Genomic DNA, 14,408 nt, shown 5'->3' on the forward strand with positions numbered 1-14,408 from the left:
CATCACAGTCCTGACTTGTGCCTTGTAGATAGCGAATAGACTTTGGAGAGTCAGTAGGTGAGTTACTTGCCACACATTTCCCAGCCTCTGACTGGTTCATGTAGCCACAGTATTTATATGCATGGTCCCATTAAGTTTCTGGTTAATGGTAAGCCCCCAACATGATAATGGTGGAAGTTTCAGCAATGGTACTGCCATTGAACATCAAGGACAGATTTTATTTTCCATTTTCTTGGAGATGGTCATGACCTGGCACTTATAAATCTTTTTTGTAATTTATCAGCCCAAGCCTGAATGTTGTCCAGGTCTTGCCGTATATGGACATGGACTGCTTCAGTATCTGAGGAGTCACAAGTGGCTCTGATCATTGTGCTGTCATCGGTGAACATCCCCACTTCTGACATTATGATGGAGGGAAGGTCATTGATGAAGCAGCTGAAGATGATTGTGCAGAGGACACTATTTGGAGAACTGTCCTGAGGCTGAGATGATTGACCTCCAACAACTGCAACCATCTTCCTTTGCTGGTTATGACTCCAACCAGTGGGAGAGTTCTCCTTCCTCTCTCCTGACTGCACGCCACCCCCAACCCAGTTACATGGACTTCAACTTTACTAGGGCTCCTTGATGCCGAACTCAGTCAAATGTTGCCTTGATGTCAAGGGTATTCACTCTCGCCCCATAATTTGAAAAAATCATTGTTGCCATGCTTAAATAATCTTGCACAGACCTTTGAATGCATGGACTATATAACACACGAGGGGAAAACCTTAAAGGGCAAGTGTTTCCTTTGATAATACTTTCCACTCCAGTGCAGCTTTAAATATAGTATTGCAGTTAGGTGGAGTCCTTGTTATCCAGAATATCAGGTCTGTGTTTGAATTGCTTTAAATTTTAATACCCTGTGCAATAGTTTAATTTTAAGATATCTTTTTAAGGGATTATATGGATCGTCTGGTAGATGAGGCTGAGATGGGAATGTTAAGTCGATCAGTACATTCTCCATCTGTGTGTTCTTCTGTCAGCAGACCAGAAACCATTTCTGATCACAATCTAATGAGCTCTGGACATGAGTTTTCTGGTAAGATCTGTACACGTTTAACGTTTTCAAGCAAAAATTATGATCCAAGAATTCAAATCACTTAAATGTAAACTTGAGTTTTTATGATGATGTAATGGGAGAACACGTTGTATATCTGATGTTCAGCTTTTGTCTTTATGGCTCCACATGTTCTGCTAATTTTGCATGTGCCCCAATTTGATGATGATGAAATAACCTAGGTGTTCTGATGAAGAAGTCATCCATTTGTAAAATGGTAATCTAGTCCAATCCCTCAGGCTCACAAAATGCGAAACAGATGTGCGCATTAGGACTAAGGTTGCCTCGGTTTTCCTGGGTGGATTTACAGGACCTGGGAGCCACATATGGCCTTGGCACAACTAGTTGGACACCCCTGTACATAGCTACCAGGTGAAAAGTTTAATGGCTTATCACTGATTTCTGGCAAGTAAGCTGACCTCTGTCTCACTTTGTGTGAACGGCAGCAATTATCTTGAGATAATTAAGAGCTGCCAGTGCCTGAGAGTTGGTGCTCTCAGGGGAGAGAAATGAGGCAGGGCTTTTTTACTGGATTGTTAGACAACATAAATTAGGTTTACAGATATCGAAGTATACTTCTAGAAAAGTTAAATCTTAAACTCTGATGCTACTTAGAATTGCATAGGGGTACATATACGTGTATATGATGGAGTGGTTCGTTGATGTAAAATACCATGTTGAAAAGACCTTTTTGGAATTAAAAACTAAATGAATGGACAACTTTTATATTCACTGCAGGTAGATCATTAGTGCAAACTATATTCATGGAAAGCTACATTAAATCTAGAGTACTTTCACCATTTTGTTTCTGTGGAATTGTTTGCTTAGATAACTTTATATTTGCTACAGTCTTTTTAAGCCCAGTAGTTTATCCAATAATTCAGTGTATTATACTTCGAACAAAGCCTAAATGTTCACATATCCAGAAATCTGTAATTGTAAAAAAGGAACATTTTTTAAAATTGTAAATTTAAGTGTTTTTTTAAGCGATTGAACAAGAGCACAACTTTAGGTGGCAACATTAAAAGAGGTAGTTCGGCTTTGAGAACTAAATCTTGTACTAGTTTTCAGCTTTCACAGAAAATGGCTGAACTGCAAAACCTTGGTAAGAATCCACGAATTCTGTGAATTTCCCTTAATCAGTCACAGTAAACCAGTGGTGGAAGGTGAGCATGTTATCCAAGATAAAAGCAAAGTACTGCAGATGCTGGAAACTTGAAACAAAAACAGAAAATGCTGGAAAAACTCAGCAGGTCTAACAGCGTTATGACTTTTCTTCAGAGTATATTATCCAATCCTGTTACTGGTAATTCAGTGTCTAAGTCCAGAAGAATACATCGGAAATACACGTGTGCTTGACTGTCATTGGTGTCCCACGGTGATATGATGGATTTATGAATACGGTAACATTTGAAAATACAATAAAATCTAGCACTCAGGTACGAAAAGTAATCAAAAAAGGAATGAAATATTGGACTATAACTAGAAAGCTTGGATATAATGGGGAGCAAATTTTGTTGCAGCAATACAAAGCCCTGGTTAGACTAGTATGAACTGTGTGCATGGTTCTGGATACTGCACCTTGGGTAATTCTGTACTTGGAAGGAATATGGCACAGATTCATCAGAACGTTACCAGGGTTCCAAGGGTTAGATTATGAGAGATTACGTACATCAGGCTTCTATTCCCTTGACTATAGAACATTAATCACAGAATTGTTACAGCCCGTCGTATCTGTGCAGGCACTCCAAATGAGCAATTCACCTAATGCCATTCCCTTGCCTCCTTCCTATAACCCTGTACATCCTTCCCTTTCGGGCAAACTAATTCCCTCTTGAATACCTCCCCCACGCTCTTGGGCAGTGCATTCCAGATCCTTATCACTCGCAACGTCAAAAAGTTTCTCCTCATGTCTCCATTGCTTCTTTTGCCAATTACCTTAAATCTGTGACCTTTTGTTCTCCATCCTTCCACCAGTAGAACAGTTTTTCCCTATCTATCCTGTCCAAATCCCTGGTGATTTTGAATATCTCTATCAATCTCCTCTCAACCTTCTCTTCTCCAAGGAAAACAGCTCCAGATTGTCCCATTTATCTAGTGAGGAAGTTCCTCATCCTTGGATCGATTCTCATGAATCTTTTCTGCACTTCCTATCTAAAGTGGAGCGCCCAGAACTGAACACACTACTCAAGTTGAGGCTGAACCATTGTTTTGTACCCAGCTGAGGCCGAACCAATGTTTAATACGTGATAAGTCATGATTTGATTGAGTGTTTAAGATTTTGAAAGGAATTGATATGGTAAATAGAAAAAAAGCTTTCTGCTGGTGGAGGAGTCGAGGGAAAGGAGCCAAGACCTTAAAATCAGAGCCAGGCCAGTGAAGAGAGACGTTGGAAAATCGCTCATGTGAAGTATGGTACAAGTATGGAAAACATTAGCAAAAAGCATTAGGTGCTAGCTCAATTAATACGTTTAAATCTGAGATCAATACATTTTTGTCAGACTAGGGTGTAAAAGGTTGTAAAAACAAGGAAGGTTAATGGAGTTGAGATGCAGATCAACCATGATCTCAGTGAACGGCAGAACAGGCTCAAGTGGCTGAATGGTCCACACCTGTTCCCCTATGTAAGTGATGCCCTTTTTATATTACTGAGCTGCTTCCATTGGAGTGGTACAGTGGTTCAGTAATTGCACCAGTTTCTATTAGTTTTACTGTGGGATAGATAAAGCAGAATTGGAAACCATACATAGATATGATTTTCAATAAATAATAGCTTCAATAATTTTTTGTTATTTTCTACCTCACACCAGGAAAGAAAAATTGAATAAATTTCTATTTCGTTTTGATGTGCATTCAATGTTATGTCAGCAAAAGCAGCACGCAATTTACACACTCTGAGGTCTCTAATGAAAGACCAAATAATCTGTTTCCAGTTGCACTAGTTGAGGAAGGAATATTGGCCCAGGCAGCAAGAACAGAAGATGAAAAATAAATTATTTGCACTTAATCATAAAATATTCCCTTTTCACGGCTTAATCTGGTAAACTACCTGCTCCTTTTCAAATAGTTCTCTGGAATCTTTTGCTTCTAATTGTGGAGGCAAATAAGATCTTGATTTGATGGCATCTTCCTAAGCACTAGCACATGCTGCAGCTGTATAGAACTTTGGTTAGGCCACACTTGGAATATTGCAATTCTGGTCACCACATTACCAGAAGGATATGGAGGCGTTGGAGAGGGTGCATTGGAGGTTTACCAGGATGTTGCCTGGTCTGGAGGTTATTAGCTATGAGGAGAGGTTGGAGAAACTCGGATTGTTCTCACTAGAGCGACGGAGATTGAGGGGCGACTTGATAGAAGTTTACAAAATTATGAGTGGCATGGACAGAGTAGATAGTCAGAAGCTTTTTCCCCAGGGTGGAAGAGTCAATTACTAGGGGAATTAAGGTGAGATTTAAGGTGAGAGGAGAAAACTGTAGAGGAGATGTGTGGAGCAAGTTTTTTACGCAGAGGGTAGTGAGTGTCTGGAATTCGCTGCCAGAGGAGGTGGTGGAAGCAGGTACGACAGTGGTGTTTAAGAGGCAGCTTGACAAATACATGAATAGGATGGGAATAGAGGGATATGGACCCCAGAAGTGCAAAATGTTTTAGTTGACAGGCAATATGATCGGCGCAGGCTTGGAGGGCCGGAGGGCCTGTTCTTGTGCTGTACTGTTCTTTGTTCACTACACTGAAGCACCTGGTTATATGATAAAACCTTTAATGTGACTTGAACTCTGATCCTTTTGACTATTAGGATAGTGCGCCATTAACTGAGCTAAACTGACTCTGGAAACAGTCATGGTGGTTAAAATAAAAATTATGTAAAAATAAATTTACCAGTGCAATTATTTGCAAAACTGGACCAGTGTCTAAAGTGTACAGCATAAGGGATATAACCTGAACTTATTTCTGATACTTAGTTTTTATTCTACATCATGATTATCCATGTCTTGATACTTGAGTTTAGTCAGCCATATATGACACTGTCCAATTGAAAAGGTAACTATGATAATTAAAAATCACTGGTGTTCACAAGTTGTTTTACATTTAACTTGGCTATCCTTTAAATTAAATTTTAAAGTATAGTTCTTCATTTAAAAGCAACCTTGTGTTGGTATAAACCTTTCAGCTACATTTTTCAGGAGTTAGAATTATTAATCTGTGACGGTGATGGTATTTTGGATAACATCTGTGAATTTCAAAGATAGTAATATTTTGCTTTTCCTTTTTTTTAGCACTGACCAGTGTTGGTACAACATGCAGTGTGGCAGATGTAAACTGTTTGGATTCCTATAATTTTCCTCCGTTAGACAGTTTACACTCGAAGGGACCAACTACCCATGTGCCTGTTTTAATAGAAGAATCACTTGGTTTGCCTACAAATGGTGATACAGACTGTCTAAATTTATTCGAGACTGGATTCTACCATTCTGATTTAAGCCAGATAAGCATGTGCAACGATGAACCTGAAAGACCTACAAAGAGATTGAAAATGGGGATCGCTGTTCAAGAATCTTTTATCAATGACAATAACCTGGGTGTGGATTTCGAGAATCGCACGCATCACATCACTAGTGCCAAAATGTCTGTTTCTGTTGCTGATTTTAGCAGCTTGTCTGGTAGTGAAGCAAATGGCTTCATCAATCCCCATGCACTACACCAGCACACAGCTCTCCAATCAGAGTGACTCCTGCATTGAAAATTCTTATGGAATGGTGGTATGCAGTAACAGTGGACTTGGTGGGTGAGCCATCAAGTTTGTTCAGTCATTCACTGGAAGTTTGAATTTTTTACTATGACATCAGTGATGTCTTTTTACTTATAGAACCTAATCTTGATTTCTCAAGAGTTAAATAGCCATTTATTTTCAGTCCCTAATAACATAGAAATTTCAGAGATTATGTTCACATAGCAGAGTTGGGGACTTAAATTTGAACTTTATGATGCAGTCTTGAACTCTCAAGCCTTTGCATCTCCTTTGTAGCCAGTAGACAAAGGAACCATTTCACCTCCTGACACCAACATTGGGAATCTGAAACAACAGAAATGGCTTCCATGAGTCCACACCACTGTTACAGTAGTGGGTACAGAGGAATACTAATGTTTACAGGTACCTAGCCTTGTCCCTGGCTAATGTAGCATTTTAGAAGTGAACTGTGCATATCAGTGCAAAGACCTGCATGAACAGAGCCTTCTCTCATTCATTGACTTAAAGCAGAGCACTTCAGTTTACAGTGCCGTGAGTGCATCCTTTAGAAGAAAATTGCTGGATGAAGTACAAGCGGGAGGAAGTCTACAGACATTCACTTGTCTAGCAAGAGTTGGGCATGGCTGCCATCTGTAAACGGGTTGCAACTACTGCCAGATTTCTGTGTGCTTAAAAATTCTTCAAGCTTTTATTGATTAGATTAAATATTGAATTTTGTGATAATTGTATATTGATGTTTATTTTTTTTAAAGACTTTAAAGATTGTATTATAGTGTATCTCAAATTGCGCAGTGCATTGTATATCTTATGAGATTTCCTGGGGCAGCTGAAACTGTTTTGACACAGCTTGGGACTTGCCACTTTTAAACATAATTCTAATTTGACAGCCTAGCCAAATTTCTTGCAGCAGTTCATTGTGTTCTGTATAAAATAATGTGTCCGTATCTTGCAGTATATAATACAGTGAAACCTTGATGAACCAGGTTGAAGCTGACTCCTTCGTAATGCATTCCAAGTTTTTAGTCTGTTGTAAATGTGATTCTGAAGATAAAGGTTTTGAAATAAAACACTTGTTAGACTGAAGCAAGGAGCAAATATTCAGTATTGGATTAAAGTAAATATTTCTGATCAGGGATATCTAGTATCCAATTTTACAAATCAACAGAGGTTGAATAGGTGCTTTTATGTGTAAAATTGTTGCTGAGAATTGTCAGCCACTGATTAAAATACCTTGGGAAGTCTCAACCTTATTAGAAGTAGGGAAAACTTAGCATCCTAAAATATATAAGTATATTTTACATATTTACAGTACATGCAGTGTTGTTTCATAGTGTAACATTTTTATTATTCACATAGCTTTTCTTCCTAGAGTTTCTAATTTAAATTGTAGGCCATTAATATCTAAATTTGGGTCTGGGTCTCTGAATATGGCACTGTAAAAATGCAGCTATTAATATACCTAGATATTAGTCAGGTAGCTACTTTTACATTTATTTGTGATGTTAAAAATCCAGGGTTTTACTGTATTGTATTTGAGAAGAATTTTACTAATTTGTGTATGTGGTGTGAAGGTGTTAAGGAGGCCAAGTAATTGGGATACACAACATGATGAACTGCTTTCATTTATTGTAAATATTTATATCCTGTCTGAAAAGAATATCTCTTCCTCTTCCCCACCCCATATTCTTCACAATCTCCTAAAGATTATTTTGTACAGAATTATCACAAAGGTTGGCCTAGTTGGCATTTTAAATGCGCAAGAGTGGGTACTGTGGTTTGAGACTGGGGTTGATTTTCTATGTAGATGAATATAACTGTACAGCCATAATCTAATGGTCTTTCAGTTTTTATACAGGAATCTTATATGATAGACAAAGCTTTAGGTTCTGAAACAGTAAGAGTGGCATAAAGGTACAAGACACAGAAGTAACGGGTAGCCTTGGCTCTTGCCAGTATTGCGTGAAATTGTAATCCAAGTCATCAGCTTCTTGTAGCTGTGTTTATGTGCTGATCTATGCATTTGTCTTTTGTGGGTTTTTTTCTTAATGTTAATTGAACTAGTCATGTATTTGTGAAATGCTATACATATCCCTTCATTTATATATTTGAGTGTGACTGTGGATTTGCAAAGGCTAGTCTGTAGTAATGTTCACACAGATTTATGACTGATCACTCACATCAGTTGCACTTTCTGAAATTTTGAAAACCATTCCTAGTGCATTATAAATACAGAATTTAACTATGCATTCAGACTTTGTAAGTTCCCTTGGTAAACAGAAGTGTGTGATTTTATTACAGGGTTTAATTTAAAATTTCCTAGAACTGATTTGCTTGTGATTTTTAAAAAATAAAGAGCCACAAATCCTTATTGGGTATGTATTCTCTTGCCAATTGCATTGACTAACTCTTCTGACTGAATAATGCAGTAGCATATTTTGTTTGGTGGTTTTGCCAAATAGACTGAAATTTAAACTAGGTTTTTTAACCATCTAGCTAGATCTTTTATTGGTTACTTGCTATCAACTTAATTTTTTACATTTTTTTTTCTGAATTGTGTTTGGCATGTGAAGCAAAATGCTCATTAGCATATATGCTTAACCGAGATCATTGAGATGTGTATGATACTGGTAACTTACTAAAACCAAATACTTGTTGGGAACTGCTATTTTAGAATTTTGTAAGTTTCCTTTTCATGTTCATGTTAAAGAGGGCAATAATTTGAGAGAATGTAATTATGTACAAGTTCTGCATAAAGTAGACTTTTTTCCCAAATTTTCAGTTACAAGTGCCATGAAACATTGCTTTGTTTGTTCTTTCTAAATGAGAATCTCATCATTTAAACCGCTGGGATTTGGAAGGTCTTGCTGTTTATTGTTGAGCTTTGTTTAAAATGCTGGCCAAAGATGATTGTTTTCCATTTCCATGTTGAGAAGTCAGTTCATATACTAATTCATTTGGAAATGTAACAGGTGCTGTTATGAATATAGCAATACTTCACCCAAACGGAGATGATGCTTTTCTCACTAGCCTAAATGATTAGTTTCCTAACATAAACTGCTCCATTTATTTGAAGGTTGTACATGGTTGTTGGCTTAAGAATATCAAAGTCCATACAATTAGGTCATTTAAAATTGTGCAGTTTTCCTTATTGGCTAAGGATAAACATCTGTACTGCAGTTGTCAAGCTTGGTGATATTTATTTTTAACCAAAGTCTGCAGTGTGAATTAAAATTGCGTATTGAAAGCAAAATAGTGACTAGTTGAAACTCTAACTACAATTGCAATTGTAACAAATCTGAAAAGTTGATATTTGAATAGAAGAGGGAGTTTGTACAATGTGAAAAATGTAAACAACTTGGTATTGGTGATCAATATAGACATGCTGATTAAAATGCTTTTGATAAAATAAAAACACCCTGCAATACTGTTCTGAAGAAATGGTGCTACAGCTCCTCTTCTGCTGTATTGTTTCAGAGTTAGTAATAGAACTGCCAGTGGAAATATGGGCTGATCAGTGACAATCAAGACAGCATTTAGTTTTGAAGGTATACAAGGGGAACGCTCTAATGTTGCATTTGGTTTTAATATTTGTATATAAACACTGAAGGTTTTTGTTCAGCATTATTTTGTACTTATGTTGTATCTTGAATATGTGGTGTACACCGTTCCAGAAATAAAAGGTCTGGAAGTCTCATCTTTATTTTGATTAAGTGTAACTTCAAAGTTGATATAAAAATCTATTTAATATTTTAAAATTTACCCAAAGAGACAAAATGTCATGTCCTTAATTACATTTAAGAAGCCCAAGCAAAATTTGAAGTATCATGTTCAACACTAATCACTGCACCAATATTTGTTGATGATTATAATTTGTCTGAGCAGATGTACAGAAGAAAAATCTGTCTAATCTCCAGACAATGAATAGGAACTATTAAGTGTAAAGTTTATTAATACTATTGCGACTTGGCAGATTTTTACTAGTGCAGAGAGCTTCATTGGAATTTTGGGTAATATTTCTTAGTTTTACGGTAACATGCTATCATTTCTTTCTCACAGCCAGAGCTGTGCTTTTACATATTTGAAGGCTTGCATGGAAAGGTTGTGATATTCTTAAATGCTGTATACAAAAACTATTCATCCATTTGCAAACCCGATTTGATTCTGTAATGGATAGATTTATTGTATGGTTAACAGTGCCAAGACAATATGTACAATGCTCAATGTCTCTGCACCAGAAAGACACTTCTTTTTTGTGAATAATGTTTACTTTTTTGTATTACTGATTCTTGTTGGAACATGTATGTACGATGAGAAATTAATTTTTTAAAAACTTTTTTTGGTAATGATCAGTGCTCTGTTTGGTTATGGAACAACACACACGGTGTGGATGCTTGTGCCCATCAGTTAATCAGGTGCCTTGGGCACCTTTGCACTACTAAACATTGATTCTTATCCTGGTTCTCCAATTTTGGGAGCTGAGGATTGGGTTAGTTTCCCTGAGTGTTTTTCTGGTAGCTGATTTTACATTTTTGTAGTTCGAGGATAACTGTAGCCAAACACCTCTCGAGAATAAGAACTCTTAAAGCACAAAAACTGCACTTAAGGCTAGTACATTTTAAATGTTCTTGGTTCTCTTGATAAAGGCCTTAGAAATTTATCAGTACTGTCAGCTGCCTGTTGCAGAGCTGTTCCCACTTTTTGATGGCACTTTACAGAAAGGCACTTAAGCTAACATCCTGGATTGTGGATCTTTTCATCCTGTTCATTATTGTGCTTAGATCATATTAATAACCTAAAAACTAAACTACTTGTGATGAACTTCGATGCCAAATCATTCTTTGTTCATCAAGTTAAGAGCCTACTGGAGGCTCAGAACCGCAGGATGCTTTAGGGTGGTTGGTTTGAAGGCATGACCTCCTGACACAAGTTGTCCAGCTTACAGGCCAAGACTGGGAAGCAATCCTTTTTGAGTTCTGACGGGAAATAATGTGCAGCAGTGGTAGAAGCACTGACAATGGTGAATCCAATCCTACTAGAGGGCCTTGGGGTTTTCTTTGAGAGATGCATCTCATGTTCCAATAAGAGGGACTGGTACAAGGTATTTTTTCAAAATCTGACTCCAAAAATATGTGGATAATCTATTTGGGCTGCCCAAGGAGCTTTGTGCTGTGACTCCCTGTAGTTGAAATGAATGGCCTGCTTAACTTTGCTCTATAATCATTTACAACATTCAGAATAGACTCCCATTATTGTATTAAAACAAAAAAAAACTACTGCGGATGCTGGAAATCCAAAACAAAAACAGGGTCATGAGGACTTGAAACGTCGACTCTTTTCTTCTCCACCGATGCTGCCAGACCTGCTGAGTTTTTCCAGGTAATTCTGTTTTTGTTTCCCATTATTATATGCCTTTCAGAAATATTCTATTGTATGCTGGATTTAGAACTACTTGAACCAACTGTTACAAATACTACATTCAGCTTGAAATTAACCAGGCAGGTTGTGCTATATATGCACTGCAATATTATTCCTAAAAGAAACTTGTTTTTAATATGGCCATTTTTGTTTTAAAGATTCAGGTTTCTGGTAAATTTCGATCTTGATTGGAGCTGAAAGCAGTTTTTAAGGTTTGATGCTGGCACTAATGTTTTCTTAAGCCTCAGCTTATACCAGTGTGGAAGTAGGCTGTGACTAGACTGTTCGAAACCATGACACCTAGCTTCAAATGGCAAACACTGGCATATAACCAGAAATGGAAGATTTCTTCCAATGGAAGAGCCCTCTCGTTCTTGATCCTTTTTACGAACGGGAACAGCTGCTCCCTATCTACTCTGTCCAGCCCCCTCAAATCTCCTCTTAGCCGCCTTCTCTCCAAGGAGAACAGTCCCAACCTCTCCAATCTATCCTCATAGCTCAAGTTCCTCAACCCTGGAACTATTCTTGTAAACCTCTTCTGCACTCTAATGTGTTCACATCCTTCCTATAATGTGTACACAATATTCCAGCTGAGGTCTAACAAGTGTCATGTAAATTCAGCATAACCTCCTTGCTCTTGTACTCTATGCCTGTATTAATAAAGCCCAGGACACACTATGCTTTATTAACTGCTCTCTCCATCTGTCCTGCCACCTTCACTGATCGATGCACATATCCACCTAAATCTTTCTGCTCCTGCACCCGCTTAAAAATTTCACCCCTTATTTTATATTGTCTGCCCATGCTCTTCCTACCAAAATGCATCACCTCACACTTTTCTGCATTGAACTTCATCTTCCAACCATTTGCCCACTCCACCAACTTGTCCAAGTCCTCTTGAAGTTCCACACTGCTGTCCTCACAGTTTACAACATTCCCAAGCTATGGATCATCCACAAACTTTGAAATTGTCCCCTGCACACCAAGATCTAGATCATTAATACATATCAGGAAAAGCAAAGAACCCAATACCAACCCCTGGGGAACTCCACTACAAACCTTCCTCCAGCCTGAAAAATATCCATTGATCATTTCTCCCTGCTTCCTGTTTTTCAGCCAATTTTGTATCCACGTTGCTACTGTCCCTTTTATTCCATGAGCAATAATGTTTCTCACAAGTCTGTTGTGTGGCACTGTGTCAAATGCCTTTTGAAACTCCATGTGCACCACATCAACAGCATTACCCTCATCGAACTTTTTCTGTTACCGCTTCAAAACAAACTTCAAGTTAGTTAAACACAATTTCCCCTTTAGAAATCTATGTTGGCTCTTCCTTATCAACCTATACTTTTACCCAACCCTGAAGTTAAACTGCCTGGTCTGTAATTGTTGGGTTTATCCTTACAACCTGCAGCATTTTGTCTCTATAACCAAGAAAAAGGTTCATTGTTGTTATCAGGAAACTTTAACGAGTGTCTCTTTCGTGCTAATACTAAAGCAAAATATGGCAGATGCTGGAAATCAAATAAAAACAGACAATGCTGGCAGTACTCAGGTCAAGCAGCACCTGTGGAGACAAACGGTTAACCATTTGAATCACTGAAATAAAAGCAAAAAACTGCGGATGCTGGAAATCAAAAACAAAAATACCTGGAAAAACTCAGCAGGTCTGGCAGCATCTGCGGAGAGGAACACAGTTAATGTTTCGAGTCCGAATGACCCTTCAATAGAACTAAGTAAAAATAGAAGAGCTGGTTTAAGGGGGGGGGTGGGGTGGGACTAGTATAGCTGGATAGAGGGCCAGTGATAGGCGGAGATAACCAAAAGATTTCATAGACAAAAGGACAAAGAGGTATGGAAGGTGGTGATATTATCTAAGGAATGTGCTAATTAAGGGTAGAAAGGACAAGCAAGGTACAGATAGCCCTAGTAGGGGTGGGTGGGGTGAAGGAATCAAAAATGGCTAAAGGGTAGAGATAAAACAATGGATGGAAATACATTTAAAAATAATGGAAATAGGTGGGAAAAGAAAAATCTAATATAAATTATTGGAAAAAAAAAGGGGGGATCGGAAAGGGGGTGGGGATGGAGGAGAGAGTTCATGATCTGAAATTGTTGAACTCAATAATCAGTCCGGAAGGCTGTAAAGTGCCTAGTCGGAAGATGAGGTGCTGTTCCTCCAATTTGCATTGAGCTTCACTGGAACAATGCAGCAGGCCAAGGATGGACATGTGGGCATGAGAGCAGGGTGGAGTGTTGAAATGGCAAGCGACAGGGAGGTCTGGGTAATGCTTGCAGAAGGTGTTCTGCAAAGCGGTCACCCAGTCTGCGTTTGGTCTCTCCAATGTAGAGGAAACCGCTGCAGTTGCTGTCCTAGAGTTTTTAACTGCAGGCATAAATCTGAAGATCCTTCATGCAGGATTTGGAGGGCCTTTAAGGAAGCAGATACACAACATTCTCCAGATAGACAATTATACTCGTGACCAATCCTTGAAGCTTTTGGTGCTCTGCCCAGGAGCTGAAATGTTCATGACCGATGTTACACCACTGAAATTGTCCCAACTAGATCTTGGAAATCCCATGAAAATGCCATGTTCAAAGCATCTATTGCAGCATTGTTAGCTGCAGTTCTTGCAATCAATAATATTATTAGCTCTTCCTAGCATTTTGCTATTGCAGAATATTATTCTCAAATGGGTGCTCAACAAGTCCTGCAATGCGTCCATTACCTTGGCCATTTGTAAAATTCGGGAGTGGAGGATTTGGCTGTGGCAATCCCTTTAAAGGCAGAGGACAGGCACAGCCCCACTCAGCAGGGTGGAGATGCTGAACCTTGTGAATCTCAAACCAGGTGGCACTTCGCTAACAACCAGCATGAGATATATGCCCATGTTTGAGTTATCTGAGGCACTGTGGAGTCATGTGGTAAGAATTGAGGAGCCAATCAATCTCATGGGCTCCATAATAGCTCAGTCCTTTGAGTGCATGAGTACATCCATTGAGAGAATGTGAATCTTGTGGAGAGCCATATAGACATCACAGAGTAAATGTGAGAATAGCGTGCTGACATGCAGAGGGTTCACAGCAAGCTCAGCAGCTAGTCAGTGGCACACATGGTGCAGAGAGGCATGGAGTGGATGCCAG

At 38.5% G+C, this 14,408-nt stretch overlaps 1 protein-coding gene across 6 annotated transcripts in view; it reads left to right on the forward strand.

Moving 5' to 3' along the window:
- The window catches only part of LOC144684997 (mesoderm induction early response protein 3-like), a 65,382-nt gene extending 55,190 nt beyond the window's left edge, over positions 1–10,192 (forward strand). For all 6 annotated transcript variants that reach the window (XM_078549545.1, XM_078549513.1, XM_078549504.1 and 3 more), the window contains 2 exons: positions 939–1,081; positions 5,377–10,192. In XM_078549545.1, the coding sequence (XP_078405671.1) occupies positions 939–1,081; positions 5,377–5,828 (595 nt within the window). In that variant the 3' untranslated portion in view covers positions 5,829–10,192. The remainder of the gene's footprint in view (positions 1–938; positions 1,082–5,376) is intronic.
- Positions 10,193–14,408: the final 4,216 nt, after the last annotated feature.

This window comes from Cetorhinus maximus, chromosome 1 (genome assembly GCF_964194155.1).
Source record: "Cetorhinus maximus chromosome 1, sCetMax3.hap1.1, whole genome shotgun sequence".
Classification (NCBI taxonomy): domain Eukaryota; kingdom Metazoa; phylum Chordata; class Chondrichthyes; order Lamniformes; family Cetorhinidae; genus Cetorhinus; species Cetorhinus maximus.